The 24,411-nt window shown below is 31.9% G+C and overlaps 2 protein-coding genes across 2 annotated transcripts; one reads left to right on the plus strand and one right to left on the minus strand.

Moving 5' to 3' along the window:
- Positions 1-2,654: 2,654 nt before the first annotated feature.
- On the minus strand, positions 2,655-4,753 carry LOC133706301 (probable methyltransferase TCM_000331). The gene is made up of 4 exons (XM_062131808.1): positions 4,512-4,753; positions 3,766-4,173; positions 3,165-3,419; positions 2,655-3,089 (listed from the first exon to the last, which is right to left on the minus strand). Exons 1-4 carry the CDS (start codon positions 4,584-4,586, stop codon positions 2,724-2,726), a joined length of 1,104 nt encoding a protein of 367 aa, XP_061987792.1. The 5' UTR covers positions 4,587-4,753; the 3' UTR covers positions 2,655-2,723.
- Positions 4,754-22,744: 17,991 nt separating this feature from the next.
- On the plus strand, positions 22,745-24,247 carry LOC133668114 (uncharacterized). Its single transcript, XM_062087855.1, has one exon. It carries the CDS (start codon positions 22,745-22,747, stop codon positions 24,245-24,247), a length of 1,503 nt encoding a protein of 500 aa, XP_061943839.1.
- The last annotated feature ends 164 nt before the right edge of the window (positions 24,248-24,411 follow it).

The raw sequence follows: 24,411 nt of genomic DNA on the forward strand, positions 1-24,411 counted from the left end.
GACAGAACTAATCTTTAAAAAAGCCTTTTTGAGATCTTGGTAATCAAGCCAAGACGAGAAACGTTCAAAATAAAACTTAGTAGAGATAGAGAGAGTGGGAGTTATGTTAGGTAAGTGTTTGTTGTTTAGGTTGTTGTTTGTGTAACACATAGGTTGTAAAAAGTTCAAGGTGGCAGAGTGAAGAGGGGGGTGTTGTGTATGTTTAAGAGGGACATTTGCAGGTGTTTGTGGGGTTGGATTGTAAGGGGGAGGTTTGAAGGAGGTTGCTAAGACCTGGGTTGCAGGGGAGGGGATGATAGACAAAATGGGAGGTTTTTTAGTCGGGAGCATCGTTGCAGGTTTTTGCCTTATTTATCTGTTTGTTTTCTAACATTCCAATCTTTCACCTTTTTACACGTGAAAGTATACTTTAGACCTTGAAGTTTATTTTTCCATGTAGTTTTAATTATATTGTTATATTTTAGTCCCCAAGATATTTTTTAATCATGTTTAAGTTCTTGGATTCCAAGAGATGAGCAAGAAAGCCACTAGAAAAAAGAGGACAGAGAAAACAATTCAGCCACACACTTTAATTTGGCCAAAAAATAAATAAATCAATATTGGTATTAATGGGCTAACTTAGAAGGAAAGTTTAATGGTGGTGGTCAAGGGTGTCAAAAATATTTTTTTGACACAACATGAAAATTACAATATAAACTCGGATTGTAAAATCGTAAGTAATTTTTTTTTAACTAATTATATATTGATAATTATAGCTAGCCAAGAAATTAAATTACATTAAAATATAATAAAATGAGTCAATAATATTATAATCAATAAGTGATCTAAATAAAATGAGAGAGATAAATAGTATGAATCAATAAATTAATGATACAGAGAAATAAAAAATCTTAGAACAAAATTTATCAATACAGGTGAATCACTGAAGGGTAGGAAGCACATATAAATCTAACGATAACTTGGTTGTTTCCATCACAATACGTCTTGATAGACCCCTTTTGGATTGCAAGCTAATGAGTTTAAATTAGTAATTAACTAACATAAATTCAATAATGAAATAAATCACTAAACAATGTCTAATGTGCTAGAGAAAAATTCAAATTAAAAATAATTATTTAAAAATAAATAAATAAATAGAATAGAATAATAAAAAAAGTCTTCATGTTAAAATTCTTCCATGTAGCCTGAATCTTCAATTTTTGCATATTCTTGACAGATTTGAGTTCTGATTTCAAACATGTCGTTTTCTCTCGTTTGGATGAATTATTGGGCCTATTATATACACTACCAGAAAATCGATAAATACAAACAGAAATACCAAGGGAATATTTTTGTTGGTAAATTGCTGAGGGAATTACAGTGAAAAAAAAAATTAATAAAGGAAAAAACATGATAACATGCCATTTTTATCGACGGAATTAATTCCGTCGGTAAATTCGTTGGTAAACTATGAACACTGTTCTTCATGTCAATTACAAAGGGAATCATCAATAGAAAATTCCGTTGATATTTTCCAGAGAGTTCTGGAACTGTTCACTTTCCAATTGCACTGTTAATTACCTTTTCTTCTTCTTCTTCTTCTTCTTCTTCCCCATATGTAAAAAACATCAATATCCATTTTTTTTTCTTCTCTTCTCTCCTCAACTCCTTCTCTTCTCCTCCATGCTTAGGTATGTCTTCTTCTCCTTTCTTCTTTTTTCTTCTCAATTTTTTTTAATTAATATACTTTACGAAATTTTTTTCTCTCTTCTTAACTTCACTTGCAACCACATTAAGGTAAGATTTTTCTTTTTTCTTCTTTTTTCATGTTTTTTTTCACTATATTTGTTATTTTATTTTATTTTTAATTGTTTTTGTTCTTAATAATTGTATGAATATTGTTGTAGGATTTTTTTTTTCATATGATTTTCTTCTTCTTCTTTCCATGTTTTGAGTATTATAGAGTGTTGATTTATATTAAGTTAATTATTTTATAGTTTTGTAAAATGGATTTTTTAAAAATATTTTTAAATAATTACCGACGGATTACATACGGTATTTTCCGAGGGAAATACCGACAGAATGAAGCGGATAAGTTTTTTTTTTGCGTGTCTTTTCCGTCAGTATATCCATCGGTAATAATATTTTTTTATTATCAACAGACTTACCGACAGATAAAAAATTACCGATGAAAGATTCACTGACGGGAGCATGTTCGTTCAACAACCTTTCCCACATGTTTTCAGCTAGCAGACTTGGGTTGGCTCTTCCTGAAATCATGGATGCCATTTATGAACAGTGCCAACAGATGCAGTGTATATTGCCAGGATTTCAGGTCTTTCTAGATGATCTTCTAGGAAATGACTTCAATACTGTTTCCAAGTCGCTGCCATCTTTCTATGAAGAGCTTAGAAAGAAGAGTGAGGAATATTTGGGCTGTCCTGTTTTATAGACTAGTTATTTCTATATTTAACTCGAGTTACGTATATATAGCATAGTTATAAGACATCATGAGGAATCTATATAAGACTCTGGTTATGAATCGAAATCGGATGAATCCAAGTTTTTTTTTTTTACTTAAAAAAAAAAACAAAACCAAAACGAAAATGTTTTTTTAAAAAAGAGATTTTTCATGCACGCACACTGTTTTTATTCATTATGAGCCAAAACTACTTCCATAGATAATTAGTTTATTTCTGCTTCAGAAGAATTTATTCGCTCATCATCTGCTACAGTACTGGAATCTACTCCTTCTTTGTCATTGTGAGGACTATGTTTATGTGTTTTGTCTTCTCCACGCACAGATGTTCACCTACATACTCTGCAAACCTCTTGAACAATTCATCCATTATTTCATCTCCAAAATGACTAACCAACATCGGTTCTGCAACTGCTCTTACAATATTTGCCACATTTCGTCCACATTGGTCCTTGTCAAACACAAAATTTTTGTTGCTGATATCATCATTAGCATCCCAGTTAATAGCAAAAGTTTCTAGCTTATCAATATCGAATGATCCCTCCATTTCGATAATTTCCCTCACTTCTCCTTCGTAAGGATTATAATATGGCAGATTGAAGGTATCGATATCGGCCTCTACAACAAGTCCCTGAAACTTGAATTAATTAATCTCCATAACCAACAAGGCAAGCAATTTGCTTCATTTAAATGAAAATAAACTAACCTTTGCTGCCAAGTCTAGCAGTGACTTTGCTAGCAGCTCCCAAGAAAGACCGCAATCTTTGCTTCTTGGATCGTCACTACTCCTGCCGAGGAATGTAAGAACTACACGTCCTCCTTGTATTATTTCCTCTGAGCGTAAGCGCAGAAACAAGGAGAAATCCTTCTGGAATTGCTCCAAGTAAGCTTTAAATACATTAGGAGGACTTGCCTTTGCCATGTATATGTTCCCCTTGTTATTTGATATACCTTCTGGCACCTAATGTCATGAAAATATATGGTCAGGCTTTGCCATGTTTATGTTCACGCGTGACTAATTCAAACCACAACAGGCAACAGCACAATATTCTATAGTATTGATTCAAGCAATTGCTATTATTTATATGTATTTTGTATTTGATTCTGTAGTTATTTTAAGCTGTGATAAACGAGGTTTCAGGTTTTATATTAACTCAGTTATGGTTATAAACATCTTGTTTCTCTTCTTCTCTACCAATTTTGTTTGTCTTTGATATTTCGCTATCTTAACTAGGCATTCCAGTTACTGGGATAAATCATTATTAAACTTAGAGATAGTAATTATGAAAAAAAGACAGTAACATAACCTTAGAAAGCCAGTGTAGGCTGTAAGAGGAATGAAAGAAATGCAAACTCTTGCTTGGGAAGAGCCTGTCATAGAAAGAACCAGGTACTCCTGATATGAAACAGTGCTGTCCATACAAGTCTCCCTTTTCTTTTCCAAACTTGTCGTAGAACAATGGCAGCGACTTGAAAACAGCATTGAAATCATTCCCTGGAAGGTCATTCAGAAACACCTGAAATTCGGGCAGTTTACAGTTCAGTTGTTGGCAAAGCTCATAAACGACGTCCATGATTTCAGAAACGAACAAGAGAGTATTGGGTCCTGAAGAGCAGCCCAAGTCTGCTAGTTTGAAGCAAGTGGGAAGGGCGGTGCTGAACATGTCCTTGATGGTATCTTCTAGGATAGGCCTAGCTTTTGATAGCACTGCTTTCTGCGAAACGAATTGTCAAACCACATCAGAATTAATCTGCAATACTAGCTTCCAGGAAAAAATAAATGCAATAATTACTAATATATTCGGTGAGATGTGATGCCAGGAAGAACGAAATGCATGCAGCGATGACTATTTGCTTCCTTCATATCATTAAACTTCGCTTATCTTACCTAACTTAAAAATTTAAGTTGCCACGCGAGGTCTTCTCTACTATAAAATTCTAACACTACCAAAAAGAAAGGGAAAAGAAAGGCCGGTAATTTGTCTCTCTAAATGCACTAAGACACAACATTTTTATGAAATAAGGTGTTATAGAGAGAGAGAGAGAGAGAGACTTGAAGGAATGAATTCTTGGCGTAGCTGGTTTCACCATCTCCTGGATTCATGCAAAGAACGCTTTCCACCACCATGTTTATTGGCTGTTGCTTTGGTTCTGCTATCTGCTGATTTGTTCTTAGCTCCAACTTCTTATATAAAGCTTTCAATCATCCATGCATGCATGAAATGTGCGGTTGTAATTAATAGAAAGATGTAAGGTTCCTACTGCTAAGCATAATCGAAACTTTCAGGGAAAATACTAAAAACGCCAAAAAAACATTTCATCTTCTATTTTGTGGTAAAGATACAAATTAATTGTATTCACTTTTCTTTCCCACCATAAATGTGTCGTGTAGTCAATGTTATTAAAATCACGAGTTAACTCTTAAAATCTTATAATTTTACGAGTCAACATCTATATAACGTGTAAAATTGGGTTAAAAATCAAAATCTATCAAACTTGGTCAAACTCGGTTAAAATCGGTAAAATCAGATCGATTTTACAAGTTTGACCGATTTCAAGTTTTAACCCGTAAAAGTTAAAAAAATTACTGTCTCGCTGTCCGAATCCCCTGACACTCCACTACATAGTCTCCACTCCCCAGTCTCCTCTTTTCCTGTTGTCCAAATCTCAAATTTTCAATCTTATTAGACTAACACCAGCATTAGAGGATCTTGGGTATGAAAAAACGTTATACTGTATTTGAGGCCGGGAAGGCATGATCGGAGGATTGAAACTATAGGAAGACAAAGGTAGATGGTGAGGAATCAAATGAGTAAAATAAGAGATATGAATAATTATATAGAGAGAAATATTGTGTTTTAGACTAACCATTTGTTAACTACAAAAAGAGACGACAAATTAAAAACTCAGAGAAAACTTGAAATACATGTTTTGCTTGGTGGGATATTTGGACATTATTTCTAGGACTTGTTACTAACATAAAAAAGATGGAAGGTGAGGTGACATGAGTTTAAATTGATGTCATTTTGTATATTTTTGTTCTTGTTGTCGCGGGTTCACTGTATTGGTCTCTGTTAATTTTTTTTTTAAGTTGGTGATATACCTTAGAATGTTGTATCATCTCACTAGTTGTCTGCAGTGTGTTTCAAGACCTGTCCTCTAGAAAATGTTCTGAAACTCTATCAATAAAACATAGTTGTTCATCTTATTTTTTTCTTTTTGTATTTTTAAGTTATTTAAACCATGTATGCATTTTAATTTGAATTATGTATTTTAAAGTGTTTGGACATTTGTATTGTTTATTTCACTTTTATTTTAATTGTGTTATATTATTATTTACTACTTGACTAAAATTATCAGTATATAATTAATTAAAATATTATTTTTATGATTTTATAATTATACGATTCAAGTTTACTATCTGATTTTATATTATATATTTTGTATTGTGTAGCCATTTAACTTTAAAACAGGAAACGCCACTCGGGTGCCGTTAATTTAACCGCTGTGTGATTGTTTCCTGCCTGTTGTAGAGTCGCTTGTGGGCGAACCTCCCTCCTATACAAGTGCCACTTGAAAAATAATAATTGAATAAGAAATAAAATAGATAAAAATAATGAATATACAAGTTGATCAGTTAGTCTCTGCTTATCTAATTACTCTATCAATCATAATTCAATTTAACATTTTATACACGTGTTTTTTGCCTTTAATGCTGTTTTAATTTTATTAAAAACTAGTGAAATATCACGTTTTAGATTTAGAGGGGACAGCTATCATTTAAGGTTCATTGTTATCGAGGTAAGGTGGGTCCCAGATTTGAAAAATATATTAAAATTATATATTTTTATTTTTTGTAAATTATTTCTAACATTAACATTTTAAAATAATTGAAAATAAAAAAATTTTAACTCTTTAAAAAAAAAATTCAAAGCCCAGAAATAAAGCAATAATTATAGGCACCTATATTTTTATTTTTAAAAATTTATTTTTGATATTAACATAATAAAATGATTTTTAAATATAAAAAAATAATTTAAAATAATTTTTTTAAATTGTTTTAATTTGTTTTTAAACGCAGAAATAAAACGATAATTAGAGGCACGTATATGACAAGTGCGGCACTGTTGTTAGGTCCCACTGCTTTATGCGTGTAAAATCAACGTATAATCTGATGACTAAAGAATAAAGGATTGTCGTACCTGTACTATTGATTTCAGTGGATCTCTCTCCCATTGATATAAAAATAATCTTTTTAATTTTGAATGGTGTGGCTCAACTGATTAAGTTTTAAATTTGCTTCTAAAAGATTATTAATTTGAGTTTTGTAAATTTCAGGACTACTGGAGGCTTATATAGTCGTTAACTTTAGGGTTAATGGGTTTAGTTAAGGTGTGCGTAAGTTGACCCGAACATCCACGTTAATAAAAAAAAATTAATAATATGTTTTTTTATTAACAAAAATGATGAGTATGTGAAAATAATAATTGCATGTGAAAATGATGTGTATGTATTTTTTATTAACAAAACATCTAAAAGAGATGGGGTAAGTTTCACTGTTTATATAACAATGAACCAGCTGATTTCTTTATATATATATATATATATATATATATATATATATTTAAACCCTATAATTACAGCCTAATTAGATCTAGAGAATTAAGAAAATATATGCTCACCTCATATTAGCAATAATTTTTATTTTTTATCTGAAATTTTATTTTCTTTACTTTTTATTCACTGAATTAAGAGAGATGAAAGAAAAACTTGTTTGAAATGTTGAGGAAAGAAAAAGTAATTGATTGACATTGATTCTAACTACGAAAAAAAGTTGATTTTGATATTAAGAAGTTCTATTTAACGAGATCAGTTTTATTATGGAGTTCTTTGGCTTTCACCTTGCTTGAGATGGTAGATCTTAGCTTGAAAAGTTTTATTAATTCAAATTGATTTTTAGTGGCCACGACAGAATAGAAGCAGAGGAAGACAAGGAGCTGGCACGGCTGGTGTTGCAGAAGGAGAAGTAGCAGGCGGCTGTGATGAGGAGTCCATTGTAGAGAGAAAGGAGAGAAAGTGTTTTAGTTTATTTAGGGCTCTGATATCAAGTTGAGAATAATAGAATGACTTAGATTTAGTCTTAGCCAACCTTTCCTATTTACATATATATGGCAAAACACAACATTAACTGTAAGAATCACAACATTAGAATAATCCTGCATTAATTCCTATTCAGATATATACATGATATACATTCTATAATAAATTGTAAAATTAATAATAATAATAATTATAATTATAATTATTATTATTATTAAATTTTAAAAAACTATTATTATTATTATTGAAGAAAAACCATAATTTTTTTTGAAAGATTTAAAAAATAAAAATTTTACAAACAAGTTAAATATTATTATTAATATTATAAATATTATTGTTGGATTTGACGTTGCAGTCAAACTCAATGCTCTTGGGTTTGACGTTACAGTCACACTCAATACTTTTGGGTCTTAGATTTTTATGATTTTTTTATTAAAATAATAAGTGAGTTGGTAGCGTAGCGCGAGTCACCTAACTAGTATATTCTATTCAGACTCTGTCTTGAATTGAAATCGGATAAATCCAAGTTTTTTTTAATTGAAAAAATAAACAAAAGTAGAACAAAAATGTTTTATTTAAAAAGAGAATTTTCATGCATGCACACTGTTTTTATTCATTATGAGCCAAAACTACTTCCATAGATAATTACTTTCTTTCTTTCTGCTTTGGAAGAATTTATTCGCTCATCATCTGCTACACTGGAATTTATATATATATAAATTCAAAAAACATAATTTAAATTTAAAATTAATTAATTATAAATTATGCAATACAAATACAATGTCAAATAAATATAATTTTAAAATTTAAAATATTTCTAAATAGTCAAGATTAAATAGATCTTTAACTTAAAATAATTCAATTTAAACAAAATATCAAAATATTATGAAAGTAAAATGTTTTAACACAAATATTTTAAATATAAAGTTAAGTCAATATTATCAAGGATAATGGAATCTAAATCATTCCTTGTTTTGCTCAAATTCTTACAAAATATAAACATAAAAAAACAACACGAATATAAATAATATATATTAGTGATAAATCTAATTTTATAAAATTAATATCATTGGTAATGAAAATAGTAATAATAATTTTCAATATTATTATTAATATCATTGTTATTGAAAATAGTAATGAAAAGTAGTTTTTCATACTTGGATGGTTTAATTAATTAAATTGAACAAGGTCCAATGACTTTTCAAGAGTGGAATGAAATATGTGGAATGAAACCGAAACGTTCCGGTCGAAATTTAGTCGAAAAATCCGGAACGGACCGAGATTTAAAATGAGATGAAAACTATTCCGTTTTGTTTTATTTTTTGAATTAGTATGGAATGTTTCGGCTATTCTGGACAAAACGAACGGAAATGACAACCTTAGATTGTATATAATGTTTCTATTATTGTTTTTTAAAATGGTTTTTATTTAAAAATATATTAAAATAACATTTTTTTAATTTTTTAAAAAATATTTTTAATATTAGTGTATCAAAATAATTTAAAAATATTAAAAATATATTAATTTAAAATAAAAAATAATTTTTTTAATTTTTTTTTAAAAACTTTTAAAACATAAAAATAAATATATGATAATAACTCCGGTAATGTGAATTTTAGAGTCGCTTGTGGGGCAAACCTTCCTATACAAGTTGCTAAAATGCAAAAATAAAACAATAATTATAAGCGACATGAATGACAGGTGCGACACTGTGGTTAGGTCCCACTGTTTTCTTTAAAAGATTTATGATTTTGTTTAACATGTTTAATATAATTTTATTAAATTTATCAATATTTATTTTCTTCAACCATATACAAAATATTATAACTTTGTTTGAATGTTTTATTTTAAATTTTATTTAAGACAATAATGGATTTTTATTTTGAAAACAATACTTTAATTTACAAAAAGATCTCAATATTAAGTTGAATACTAGTTTTATAAATATCTATTTTTATATCATTAAATAAAATATAATTTGTAAAACTGAAGGTGAAGTTTTTTAAGTTTGATATAATAGACTAAATTTAATAACAAAATAAAAAAAATCCCTTGCACTTATGTTTTTTTAACTATTTTTTAAGTTTGATATAAGTTTTATGGAATTTTAACTATTTTTTTCTAGCTAATATGTGTCTAATATGAAAAACAAACACATAAATATTTAATTAATATAAGATTTATGATTTTTTTAATTTTTTAATACATTTTTTATATAATTTTATCAATTTTATCAATATTTGTTTTCTTCAACCATATACAAAATATTGTGACTTTGTTTGAATGTTTTATTTTAAATTTCTTTTAAGATAATAATAGATTTTTGTTTTGAAAACAATACTTTTAATTTACAAAACATCTTGATATTAAGTTAAACATTAGTTTTATAAATATCTATTTTTTATATCATTAAATAAAATATAAGTTGTAAAACAAAAATGTCAAAATAGGAGTTTTTCAAGTTTTGTTGGGAAACCAGGAACAACTAGAAACTAATTTTTTCCAAATCACAATTCACAAGTCCCAATTGTTTTTTCTCTTTGTGCAATCAAAAATAGAATCAAATAGTAAATAAAATAATGCAAACAATCACGCAAAACAACGCCAAGAGTTTTACGTGGAAAACCCGATGCGAGAAAAAATCATGGGACCGTAGTCCACCTAAAAACTTCCAACTTCAACAAATAATGGGTTCACAATTGTTCTTCATCAGATTTAACTAAGGGCTAGAACATGCATATCATCAAGAACATGCATATCATCAACCAGAAACTAATTTTTTTCAAATCAAAATTCACAAGTCCCAATTATTTTTCCTCTTTGTGCAATCAAAAATAGAATCAAACAGTAAATAAAATAATGCAAACAATCACGCAAAACAACACCAAGAGTTTTACGTGGAAAACCTGATGCGAGAAAAAATCATGGGATCGTAGTCCACCTAAAAACTTCCACCTTCAACAAATAATGGGTTCACAATTGTTCTTTATCAGATTTAACAAAGGGCTAGAACATGCATATCATCAAGAACAATCTATTCTTGGAATACAACAAGATTAAGGGAGAAATATTTGAGAAAAACTCACAATACTGACAGCCCCGGTTTTTCGACAAAATAACTAGCTTATACATCACAAATCTTTGATCTGACAATCTAGAATGAAGAGTAACATGTTTAGAAGCTGTTTTCCAAATCTCAGCCTGATTCAACGGTTAACGAGCTGGAAAACGAAGAATGAAGACAGATCGTTTAGCTGCCTCCTTTTCTTTTCTTTTCTCTCGTGTTCTCTGTTGTTTTTTTTTCTTATTTAATTCTGCGGTTACAGTGGCAGACCTATTTTAATTCCAAAAAGGCAATCATGATTTCTCTTAACATTTAATGTGGTGGCCTTTATTACATGGTGCGAGGACTAAACACAACAAGTTTGATATGATAGATTCAATTTAATAACAAAATAAAAAAAAATTCCCTGCAGCCTGTGGTTTTTTTTTTTTCATGTTAAATCACAACCTAACACTCAATCCTGTTTGTTTTTGTATTTCAAAAGCGTTTTTAAAAAAATTTATTTTTTTTTATTTTTTTCTTTGCTTCAAATTAATATTTTTTGATGTTTTTAAATCATTTTGATGCGCTGATATCAAAAATAATTTTTAAAAAATAAAAAAAATTATTTTAATACATTTCCGAGTAAAAAGCACTTTAAAAATGAAAAGAGGATATTTGGAAGTGTGGTAGCTGTTGCTTTTTAAAGTGTTTTTCATTCCAAAACACAATAAAATAATGTTTTTTTTATTTTTTTAAAAAATTATTTTGACATTAGCATACTAAAATAATATAAAAATATAAAAAATATATTAATTTAATAAAAAAATTAAACTTTTTTAAAAACACTTTAAAAAATCTTAATACCAAACAGTCTAAAAATAACCAAATTATATGTGAGGGTATGATAGGATAGATGAAACCTATTCGGCCCACCATCTAATCAACCAAGAGTAAAAGTTGATTTGCCATTTTAACTAGCTTAATGGCTCCATGATATCAAAGGCTTTGATGTAAAAGTTGATATAAAGTGTTATTATTGTTTTGTGATTTTAAAACTTACACTCATTCAAGAAACTTCGGTGACCCCCAAAGGTTTGTCTCATTGTCAAGGATGATGCGTACTTATTTTTTTAATATAATAATTGAGAGGATATACAAAAAAAAAAGTTAGTGTTAGAAATTGATATTTTTTTTAACATATTTTTTTATTTGTTGGATTTTCATTTAAAGGAATAAAAAACAGGATAATAACCTAATATTACTTGTGCTCAGTTAAGCGTTAAGTCCAATCATGTTTTTTCTTTAATCAAGTTAAAGATATTTTTTTATTATGAATAAGTTAGAGATATTTCTGGCTTCCTTGAATGAAGAGGAGGGAAAAATATGATATAGAGAGGGAGGCAAGATCTCCTTTCTAGATGAAATTTTTATTTTGAGAATACCTCTTTAGAATATGATGGAATCTTCTCTAAAAAATATATTGATTTAAGTATCATAGAGTCCTCAAGCTCACAAAAAAATCATTGCTAGAACCAACTATCACCCACTTTGGCAGGGAAAAAAAGATCGAATTGCTAGAACTAAGAGATTAACTGATTATCCAATACATAAGTTTTATGCTTTTTGGATTTTCTTGCTTATCATCAATGGCGTCATCTGTGTGGAGCTGATTAAAAAGCCATCAATAGTACTACACAAGCACACTTTTTACTCACGAAATTATTACATCAAGAACTTTTTGTTGTGTTTCTAAAACTATGCATGATCTGACATGTTCACAAGGATTCTTAGGATTTAAAGTTTTAGCGACATTAAGCACCAACCAAATTAATTGTGGAATTTTTGTCTTTAATTTAATATGTATTACATAGTATTAAATACAATGTGAGTATTTGATTTTTTCTAGTTTAAATATATAATATGAATATGTATTTCTCCCTAAAATCAAATTAGAAGAGTCATTAATCAGCAAAAACTAACACTGAAAGGGTGGTAAATCAATGTCTATTGGAAGGGTCTTTGATTTTAGTTAATGGGTATATAAGAAAATCACAAAATAACCCTTAACAATTGAGAAAAAAAACTTCTTTTGAAAAAATAATAAATATTAAAATTATAAGAAACAAAATAAACAAACAAAAGAAAGGATTGAAGCATCATCATGTTTACAATTTCTTACAACCTAAATTCATAAAAAACAAATCAAGGCTCACTAATTTTGACGCTCTAAGGAAATATTTGTTTTTAAGTATTTGGAACTAAATTTGAGTGTGTTTTAAAACCATGTTTAACTTGAAAAGATATCAAATTTATATATTTCTAGTGTTTTATAATAGTTTTGATATACACAATTAAAAAAATCTAATTTTTTAATGTATCTTTAAACGAAAAATAATTTTAAAAAACACCTTACACTACAATACCAAATATACTCTAAATCTAATTTCTACACTATTTTTACCTTCAAACACATTACAATTATTTTTAAAATATTCAAAAGCTACTTTGAACTTCAAAGTGAAAGATAAGAGCTAACAAAAACTAAACTTCAGTGATAAATGGAGGGCAAAAACATAAACAGAACAAACTTCACTTGCAATAGCTAGCTCGAGGATGCTAATGTCCTTTAATATCGTTGCTAGTATTTTTAATGAAATAAACCTAACTTGTAAGGCAATATCTCAAACATAAATACCCATAATACTAAAGAAATAAACAATTAAGCTTTTCCATTAGTTTTTATTATCTTGTTTTTAATATATTAATACATTTTAAAGACTATGAAATTGAAATTGAGAAAATTTTAAAAAATAGGATTGCAACTTAAATTATAAGTACTCAAATGTAGATTCTTAAGAGAAAAAAAAATCAATGTGGAAGATTGTAACTTTTAACTATATTTCATATTATTATTAATTAATAGGAATGCCAGTAAAATAAAAACTTGATGGATAATGAATAATATATATATAGAACAATTTAAATTATAGGTGCTCAAATGTAGATTATTAAAAAAAATCAATGTGGAAGATTGTAACTTTTAACTATATTTCATATTATTATTAATTAATAGGAATGCCAATAAAATACAAACTCGATGGACATAGATCCAAACCAGCTTAAATTGTTAGTTTATATATATATATATATATATATATATATATATATATATATATATAGTACTTACCTTACATGATGCATAATGAATAAGACATAGATATTATCAAATCTAACCTAAAACATGATCCACATGCAAAGTTAGGTAACATTATTGGATGGAAGGTGGCACTAAAATCCACCTGCATTTCCCTTGATTGATTGAAAAAAAGTTGTAACATCCCTAACTTTTCGGTACAATTATTTTATAATAAATCTACATATACTATTTTTTTTTCAAAAAAATGGTAGACCGTTTTATATTAGGATATTACTCTTAAGACTTGATCGGTTTCTATCTTTGGGTATTACGTACGTCAAATTAACATTATTTCTATTGAAATTTTAGCAAGGCTTTCTTTGTATTTTAGACTTCCCAAGTGTCATAACCCAATTTTGACTCCTATTTTATTAAAAAAAACAAAAAAAAATATATGAAATGGAAAAAATGAGGAATAAATTGAAATTTGGGCCAAGACAACATAAATTAGAAGTTTAAGGACTTAATTGAATTTGAAATGAAATCAGGAGCTTAATTGAAGAAAAATCAAGGTTTAGGGCTGATTCAGGTTCAAATTACAAGAAATTAAAGTTCAAGGATCATTTTGTAAATGTTGCTAAAATACAGGGTTCCAATTACAGTATACCAAGGGGCTTGATTACAAAACTTTCAAAACTTCAAGGATCAAAATGCAAATGGCCATTAACATTTTGTTGTTCATCTCCTCCATCCCGATTCAACAGAAATGGCAGAGAACGTGGTAACGTTTTTCCCCCACGATGTGCCACTAAGGTAGTGCGCTTTCGAGTGCGCTTTCAAGCCCTCGACCATTCAAGGTAATGCGTTTCCTAACCCTATCTCCTTTTGAGTGCGCCCTTGAGCCCTCATTTCCTTTCGAGTTCGCATGCGAGCCCTCATTTCCTTCGAGCTTCCATCTTTTGAATAGTGCGCCTTTGAGCCCTATCATGTCATCCCTTAAAACTTTTTTATATTTTTCCACTAGGCAGGTAACCCATTACAATGTGACCAATCTGAAAAATGCTCGTATTTTTTCACTAGGCAGGTAACCCATTACAATGTGACCATCCTGAAAAATCCTTGTATTTTTCCACTAGGCAGGTAACCCATTACAATGAGACCACTTTTGAAAAATCCTTGTATTTTTTAACATCAGCAAGGTCTCCTAAAACAATTTGACTACTTGCGAGTTTCCTCGCATTTTATCATCGGGCAGGTCGCCTGGAACAATTTGACCATTACAAAAAAAAAAAACTTTTTTTCCTTTACAAGGTTGGTCGCCTTTCAAATGACTTAATTTCTCAATATGAACATCTCTTTATGAAGGTTGTTTGTCAATCTACTGTTATCAAAGTTTTTGTCCATTTTTCTTTATAAATTTACTACGTAAAGCCAAAAGAAAACAAAATTTTCCAATGTCTTTGCATTGTAAATATTATAAAGAGGGGGCAACTGTCATAACCCAATTTTGACTCTTATTTTATTAAAAAAAACAAAATAAATATGAAATGGAAAAAATTGAAATTTGGGCCAAGACAACATAAATTAGAAATTTAAGGATTTAATTGAACTTGAAATGAAATCAGGAGCTTAATTGAAGAGATATCAAGGTTTGGAGCTGATTCGGGTTAAAATTACAAGAAATTAAAGTTCAAGGATCATTTTGTAAATGGCGCTAAAATACAGGGTTCCAATTACAGTTTACCAAGGGGTTTGATTACAAAACTTTCAAAACTTCAAGGATCAAAATGCAAATGGCCATTAACATTTTGCTGTTCATCTCCTCCATCCCGATTCAACAGAAACGGCAGAGAACGTGGTAACGTTTTTCCCCCCACGATGTGCCACTAATAGTCCAATAATGGATGCTATATATCCCAGCGGCTGCACGATGACTCTGAGAGGCGCAAGGCATTCTCTTGCCTATAAATACGAACACAACAGGACGCGAAAGGAGGGGGACGAAGAGGGGAAGAACAGAAAAAAAAACAGCGACGGGAACTGGAGAAAAATCATAAGAACCAGAGACAGAACCCAGGGAAGAACGCCGAAAAAAAACCAGGGGACGACTGGAGAAGCAAACGAGACAGAAACAGAGAGAAGCATTGGCCAGCCAACGCACGAGCACGAGCCTTGTCTCGGGTTGCACCGCCCCCTGAACAGACGGACGCGAACGAGCAGGAGGAGGAACGAGCAGGGAGACGACGAGCGGGGAAGACGACGAGCAGGGGGACGAACCGAAACAGAAAAGAAGAAGACGACAGAACAAGGAAAACTAAAACAGAGGAGAGGAAGCAGTGTTGGTGGAACAGCCCTTCCATACCGTCATCTTCGTTGGCAAGCAGGAGATTCCAGGAACAGACGAGGAAGAGACGGAGAAACAGAACCAGGAGAGGGGAGAAAAACAGAGAGAGAGAAAAAAAGCAGAGACAGAAGACGAGAGAAGAGCAAAGGTAGAAGGAAGAATTCCAGTTTTCCAGCAACGAACCTTCACTGATCTTCGCCCAAAACGCTAGCATTCCAGCAGAGCAGGTAAGCTTTCTTTAGCTTCGTGGAATTCAATTAAAGCTACTGTGCGAAGGTAATTTTAATTACCTTCGCACTGTGCACAGCATGCCTGAATAATTCAGGCATTATTGCTTTTGCCCAGCCGGGTCACTGGCTTGGGTCAGTGACTAGGCCGGGCTGGCTGTGTTTAGCCCAGTTATATAGGTTGAGTTAGACCTTATCCAAAAAATAAAAAATAAAAAAAATAAAAATATGTGTATATATAAATAAAAATAATATAAATTTATTGGTTTATTTACTGATGTCAAAGTCAGGAATAAAAATACTGATTTAAATTTATTTTTATTTTATTGTATTTTATTTTATTTAGCTATATAAAAAATAAAAAAATATATGCATGCTTAAAAATAAATTTATTTTATTGGTTTATTCTCTAACACCAGAGTCAGGAATAAAAAATAATGATTTAAATTTATTTTATTTTATTTTATTTAGCTACATAAAAAAATAAAAAAATATATGTGTATGCGTAAAAATAAATTTATTTTATTTATTTATTCACTGACGCTAGAGTCAGGAATAAAAATTATGATTTAAATTTATTTTATTTTTATATCTACGTAATATTTACCAACGCTAGAGTTAGAAGTATCTAGTAGTTAAATATTCACTGGCGTTAGAGTCAGGAATATTACACGCAAACCATCATAGCATAAACCAACAAAATGTTAGCAATTTATGACAAAATCAGTAATGCAGCCTGCCTTAGGCAGGACGCTTAAGGAGTGATAATATCTTTTTTTTGTGTAACCAGTCTCGTACCATAGAATCTCTGTTGACCAGTTAGGGTTCCTAATGACCATAAAACTAGGTGGCGACTCCTTAAATAAGACCATTCACCATCAAACAATAGAATGCTAGAAATCCATTTTTTTCCATGAAAATTCTTAAGGCTGCCGCGATATCCAGGTGTGACACCAAGTATCAACATCAATCAAGCAAAATCAATAACACTTCTAAACCATGTGTTCATGCAAAACTTATTGTCTATTTCAGATCCAATCATCTTGTGTTTCAAACTCATTATTTATCTTTTCTTTCATTATATTTCTTCAATCACAATACCACTAAAAACTATTAATATTCTTATTATCAATAATTATTAATATAACACATGATGATTATAATATAATAAAATCTACATTAACAGTATACAAGATAAACTAGTTATATTGTCTTTACACAAAATCCAATATCATGCATAACATACATTTATAACTTTTATTTTACTAACTTCAGAAAATTAATTACATAACAAAATAAATTATCTATAATTACAACCGAAAAGCTAGATTATACATCATGCTAATCCATACTTTCTAGATCTAATAAAAAATAACAACTATTAGCAATTCCTGACTAGCTTATAAATCTCCTAAAATGTAATAAATATTAATAATATTATTTAAGTCTCAAGTTATAGATTAAAATAACATTAATAATTTTCATCTAAATGATACTTTAATCCACTCTTATAATCATATAATTTTCTCATTTCATTTATCCACTCATTCCCTAAACAATCACATATTAGTCATTCTGGTATTCTTGTATGAACCAACACTTCAATATTCTTTTCTAATCACATATTACTCTAGTAACCAACTTGGATATCTATCTATTGGGTTAACCCATCTTGATTCTCAAATATTCTGGCATTTTTATTTGAAAGTCAATAATTTAGTCAACCTATCTTAATTACTATTTGAAAGCCGTTAACCTGGATTATTTCTGCTTCAGAAGAATTTATTGGCTCATCATCTGCTACACTGGAATCTACTCCTTCTTTGTCATTGTGAGGACTATGTTTATGTGTTTTGTCTTCTCCACGCACAATCTTTGCTTCTTCGATCGTCAATACTCCTACCGACGAATGTAAGAACTACACGTCTTCCTTGTATTATTTCCTCTGAGCATAAGCGCAGAAACAAGGAGAAATCCTTCTGGAATTGCTCTAAGTAAGCTTTAAATACATTAGGAGGACTTGGCTTTGCCATGTACATATTCCCCTTCTTATTTGATATACATTCTGGCACCTAATATCATGAAAATATATGGTCAGGCTTTGCTATGTATATGTTCACGCGTGACTAATTTAAACCACAACAGGCAACAGCGCATTCTATAGTATTAATTCAAGCAATTGCTTTTATTTATATGTATTTTGTATTTGATTCTGTAGTTATTTTAAGCTGTGATAAACTCAATTAACTCAATGGTTATGAACATCTTGTTTTTCTTCTTCTCTACCAATTTTTGTTCGTCTTTGATATTTTTCTATCTTAACTAGGCATGCCAGTTACTGGGATAAATCATTATTAACCTTAGAGATAGTAATTATGAAAAAAAGACAGTAACAAAACCTTAGAAAGCCAGTGTAGGCTGGAAGAGGAATGAAAGAAATGCAAACTCTTGCTTGGGAAGAGCCTGTGATAGAAAGAACCAGGTACTCCTGATATGAAACAGTGCTGTCCATACAAGTCTCCCTTTTCTTTTCCAAACTTCTAGCAGAATTAACACAACCTATAAAATATTTAGAGCCTATTTTTTTTGTGTTTTAAAAGTATTTTTTTTAATTTAAAAATATTGTATTTTATTTTGTTTCAAATTAATTTTTTTAGTATTTTCAAATTGTTTTGATGTGTTAATATAAAAAATAAATTTTAAAAAATAAAAAATATATTATTTTAATATATTTTTAAACGAAAAATAATTTAAAAGTAAACTGCTAAAATTAAATGATAATTTTTTAAAACTAACATCACAATTCATCAAAATTAACAATTAATAATTAAAAACAATGAGAAACATTACATTTTATTAAGTTTAAACTAAATGCATAATTCTTATAATATTAAATAATATAATTTAACTATATCTAAAAACACCCCAACTCCTGGATGGGCTTGAAGCGCCATCCCAACTTGTCCAACTCGAGGACCGGCTTGCACCTCAATCATATAAGATTGCTTCTTTTTTTTTAGGTTCAACTTCTGGTCATACTCTGATCGCATCATCTATCTTAACTAGATCATCATATAAAATGTCAAACTCTTATTTTGAAGGATTTATACACATCATATACAACATATTTGCTAAGGAAACATCTTCAAACCTAGTGTTGAAGTTACTAACATAGTGACACAAACAATATTGATGATACCCAACCAACTCGGGAAATATTTATATTATGACATTCTTAATTATCACATGTCTATCTGATATAGTACATAACTTGGTATGAATCTCAATTATATATTGACGAAGTAAATCTAAAAACCAACTATAATTACTATTCATTTCTTCTTTGACAATAGCAAAACACAATAGATAAGCCTTATTATTTGTATCATAAGCAACTGCAATTAACAACTTTGCCTTGTACTTACCATACATGTGAGTGTCATCAATGCTAATTAGAGAACAATAATATCGAAACATATCATTTGAAGTGTCATCACCCAATTTTGGGTGATTCCCCAAAATTCGTTTTTTTCCCAAAAAATAAAATAATCAAAATAAATAAAAAAAAAATAATAATAAAATAGAGGCTGGCAATGCGGAGAAAGCTGACCAAGAAAGGCTGCAAAAATAGGCAAAAATCAAGCTGCAATTTTCGGAGGCCCAAATGTACGCTGTTATGCGCAAAAATAGAAAAATGCAAATTCAAAGGTCAAATTAAATGAGCATTGGACGAATTTGCATAAAAATTAAGTCTAATGACATAATTAAATTTTTAATGGGCCAATTTGATTTAATCATGGGCCAAATTGAATGTTAATTATGTTTAAGAATTAATTTGGGTCCAATTGAAGGATTTAATTAAGTGCAAGGACTTAATTACACTTTAAGCGGATCAAAATTAATTTGAGGTCTTAATCGGTGAAAAATTAAGTTTGGGGGCCTAATTTAAACTTAATTGAAAGATTGGAATTTTGAAAGACCTAATTTAATTTTTACCAAGTTTTTGCAAAAAAAAAAAAAAAAAAAAAAAAAAAAAAAAAAACCGGGTCACTGTTCATCATCTTCCCCGCGAAACTGCCCGAGTGGCAGACTTCAAGGAGCATTTTCGGCCTCGTTTCTTCCTCCAAATCCGACAACCCGTGCACAAAAATGTCCACAGGAAACCCCTTTATCCTCGAGAATGGTCCGGTCGGGTCGAAAAACTTTGAAACGGCTTCGTTTATTGGCCCAAAGTGGCCACCTCGTTCAGTCTGCAGCCTTGGATTGCCAAAATTTGGCAGCTCGAGGTGCACACTTTGAACCAACGGCTTGGATTACTCGAGTCGAATCAAGGGCTGAGACTTTTTCCACATTGAAGACAAGATTACCCTCTTTCCAGCCCTATAAATAGGAGCAATTTTCATGCTCAGAGGACGGAGAAAATCGAGCTCAAAGTTGGCCGAAAACCAGCCTTCTGTATTCATTTTTCCTGCAAACAATCCTTTTTCTGCTTCCTCTCTCCACCGTGGCCTTCAGCCACCACCACCTTCATCACCTGGCTTCTCACCATCATCCCCACCTCCAGTAGCCATAAAACCATCTCACGTGACAGTTGCACCACTTCTCTCCCTCTCTCCTCTGTAAAAATCTTCTCCTCTGCCACTGAGACTCCAGCAGCGGCGGCGACAGCAGAGGTAGCATCCACCACCTTGCCCAGAAGCTCTCTTCCTTCCCAAAGGCAGCCGGGGTAGCAGTTCTCTCCTCAGCCACACCAACAGCTCCAGCCGTGAGCTTTCCTTCTCCTCTGCATGACTCGTTTCCTTCTTCTTCCAGCCGTGACCAGTGCACGCCGCCGGCCTCACCACCTCCAGTTGCACCGCGCTCCACCAGCCAGGCCGCCAACTCCCTCCACACCAGGTAATTCTCTCCTCCCCTTCCCCTTCTTCTTCGTCGTCTCAGTTCTCTGTTCACTGAGTGAACAGTGGACGTGAATTATAATTCACGTCCTACTGTTCACGCATGAACAGTAGACGTGAATTATAATTCATGTCTACTGTTCATGCAGTGTATTATATCTTTTTTTTTTCAAAAAAAAAAAACAATTTCAAAAATTAAAAAAAATCCAAAAAAATTCAAAAATCATTTTTAAAAAAACTTGTGACTCTTTTAAATATTTTTCTGCCAAGTTTGCTTAATATTGGATTGTATACTTACATTGTAAGATACAAGTCCGGTATTAAAATACTCGGTTTTCTCCGAAATATTTTTTTTAAAAAAAAATTTCAAAAAAAAAAAGAAAAAATATTTTATAGCATACGGCCAAGTCCTAAAGAATTTTCCAAGCATGTTTTCAAAATAAATTCTATCTTTCTCACATTTTAAAAATCCAAAAAAAATGGATATCATAAGTAGTTATGATCATCCATTAGGGTTTGGCCAAAATATCAAAAACCTTTTTCCAACCTTTTTTTTAGGATCCAGATGTAGGCTTTAATATTTGTGGGGTGTAAAATTACACGATAAAGTACACCCTCAGGTATTAAAGATACAAGGTGTAAATAAATGCAATCCTAAAATTTAGATTTTAGAACGGTTAGGATTTAACCCAATAAGATAGAGACTCCCTCACGAAGGGAGATCTATCTTGAACCTTAGAAAAGACCAACGAATAGAAACTCGACCTAGAAAAAAATAATCAAACAACAATGCAGCTTACCTTAGGTAGGGTGCACTGGGGGTGATGCGTCTTCCCCTTGCACAACCAGTCCCTTACTCAGACTCTCGCAGACCATAGGTTCCTAGTGACCATAATACTAGGTGGCGACTCCAAAGAACCAAGCAAAACACAAATAATAGAAAAAATCGCCAGCGGACGCCGCGCGGATTTCCGACGTGCGACAGAATGGCGACTCCGCTGGGGAAAGCCATGTCTGGTCGGACTAAGCATTGATTGTTTGATTGTTTTTCTTTTGTTGGTCTTTAATTTTAGCTCGCATTTTTACCGCTTTAGCATGCATTTTAATTTTGCGAATAAACCCAATTCTAGGATTAGGTGGGGAGTAGCGGTCTGCCTCATGACTTTCAGTCGGGGTTCAGATTCGTGAAACATCCAACTATAAACTGAGTGTTTACTCGGTAATGGCGGTCACAATGTGTCCCAACCATTCCTTGTAAACCCCTATACTGCCTTCACGTGAGGTGGTCACTGGGCAGTTCATAGACCCTTTTAAGACTAGGTAGAAAGCCTACCCATCATGTAATGACCTAAAACCTTCCTTTAGAGCATGAACCCCTTACATATTCATTTTGCATGGGTTTTTGTCAGTCATACCCAATGTACCTACATTTGCATCCACACACATACATCCATCCATTGTAAATAACATACATACATGCAACAGGTTGAAATATAGGTCCCCAAATAGCCTATAACACCCGACTCTGAACATAAAACATGGAAGGTGAAGAGCGTGCTCACCGTGACGCCCATTTCCAAGAAGAGTTAGAATCTCTGAAAGCAAGCGTGGCTCGCCTCACTAGCTTACTCGAGCAAACACTTAGAAATGCCTCTGGTGAAGATCCTTCCAACCGGCCTGCTATTTTTGTTCAACCTCCAGCAACAGCTCAACCCGAAGAAAGAATGAGTGAACATGGTCATGAACCTCCACACAATCCAACTTTTGTGCACTCAATGCCACCAGCACCAACCCCCACAATCATAGATGCATTTGCCAATGAGTCCCACAAGACCAAGTCATCTGATGACATTGATAAGATGGCAGCGCTAGAAGCTCGAATCAAAGCCATTGAGAGGGTAGACTTGTACAATCCAGTACGAGCAGTAGAAATGTGTTTGGTCCCAAATGTGGTTGTCCCGAAGAAGTTTCGTGTTCCTGAATTTATCAAATATACTGGAACACAATGCCCCATAACTCATCTCAAATCCTACTGTAACAAAATGGCAGAAGTAGTACATGATGAAAAACTACTAATGCATTTTTTCCAAGATAGCTTAAGTGGGGCGGCATTAAACTGGTACATGAGATTGGACAATACCAAGATCCAAAGATGGAAAGACTTGGTGGATGCTTTTGTCAAGCAATACAAGTATAATATGGACATCACTCCTGACAGAACCAGTTTGTCCAACCTAGAGAAAAGGGACAAGGAAAGCATAAGGGAATATGCTCAAAGGTGGAGAGACCTAGCTGCTCAAGTACATCCTCCACTCCTGGATAAAGAGATGGTCACTCTATTTGCCAACACGCTCAAGGACCCATACTACGAGCATGTGATGGGTAGTTCGGCCCAACAATTTATTGACGCTGTGGTAGTAGCTGAACGCATAGAGCAAGGAGTAAAGAGTGGTAGAATCTCTGTATCTGTGGAGAAAAGGGGCTTTGAAGGTAAAAAGAAAGAGGTTGACTATGTTGAAAGTGGATATAAGGGTAGGAAGAACCCATTCCAGAACTATCACACTCCATCCCCTTCGCCCCAAATTTCTAACATCAATCTCAACCCTATATTTCCCACAAGAAAACCTGAGCCTCAAACCACACACCAAAGAGTCCAAGAACAACTACCTCCATTACCGATACCCTTAAATGAGATGTACCAAAAGCTACTAAGCATCGGGCATATAGCTCCAGAACCCTTGACACCTCTGCAACCACCTTACCCTAACAGGTACAAGCCTGACCTTACTTGCGAGTACCATGCTGGTGCTGCGGGACACAACATTCATACTTGCAGTGCCTTCAAGAAGAGGCTTATGCATTTGATTAAAGCTGGATGGATAACCTTCGAAGGAACTCCAAACGTGGGTTCGAACCGTTTACCCAATCATGCTTCAGGTACTGGATCGGTGAATGCACTAGAGGTGGAATGTTTTGAAAACCTCAAAGCACTGATGGCAAGAGCAAGGTGTGAAAAAGGAAATGTGCACTCTCAAGGATAGAGAACAAAGTTCTACTATAGAATGGGAAGATGGAGCCTACCAAATTATTTCCTTTTGTTTGATCATGTCTGTTTCAACCTGTTTTAGTCTTGTTAGCAATTTAGCTCATAATGCCACAAGACTTTCTCTGTCAAATGAGCCTTTCCTGTTAATAAAATCATGTG

Source organism: Populus nigra, chromosome 11 (assembly GCF_951802175.1).
Source record: "Populus nigra chromosome 11, ddPopNigr1.1, whole genome shotgun sequence".
In the NCBI taxonomy this organism is placed as follows: Eukaryota; Viridiplantae; Streptophyta; class Magnoliopsida; order Malpighiales; family Salicaceae; genus Populus; species Populus nigra.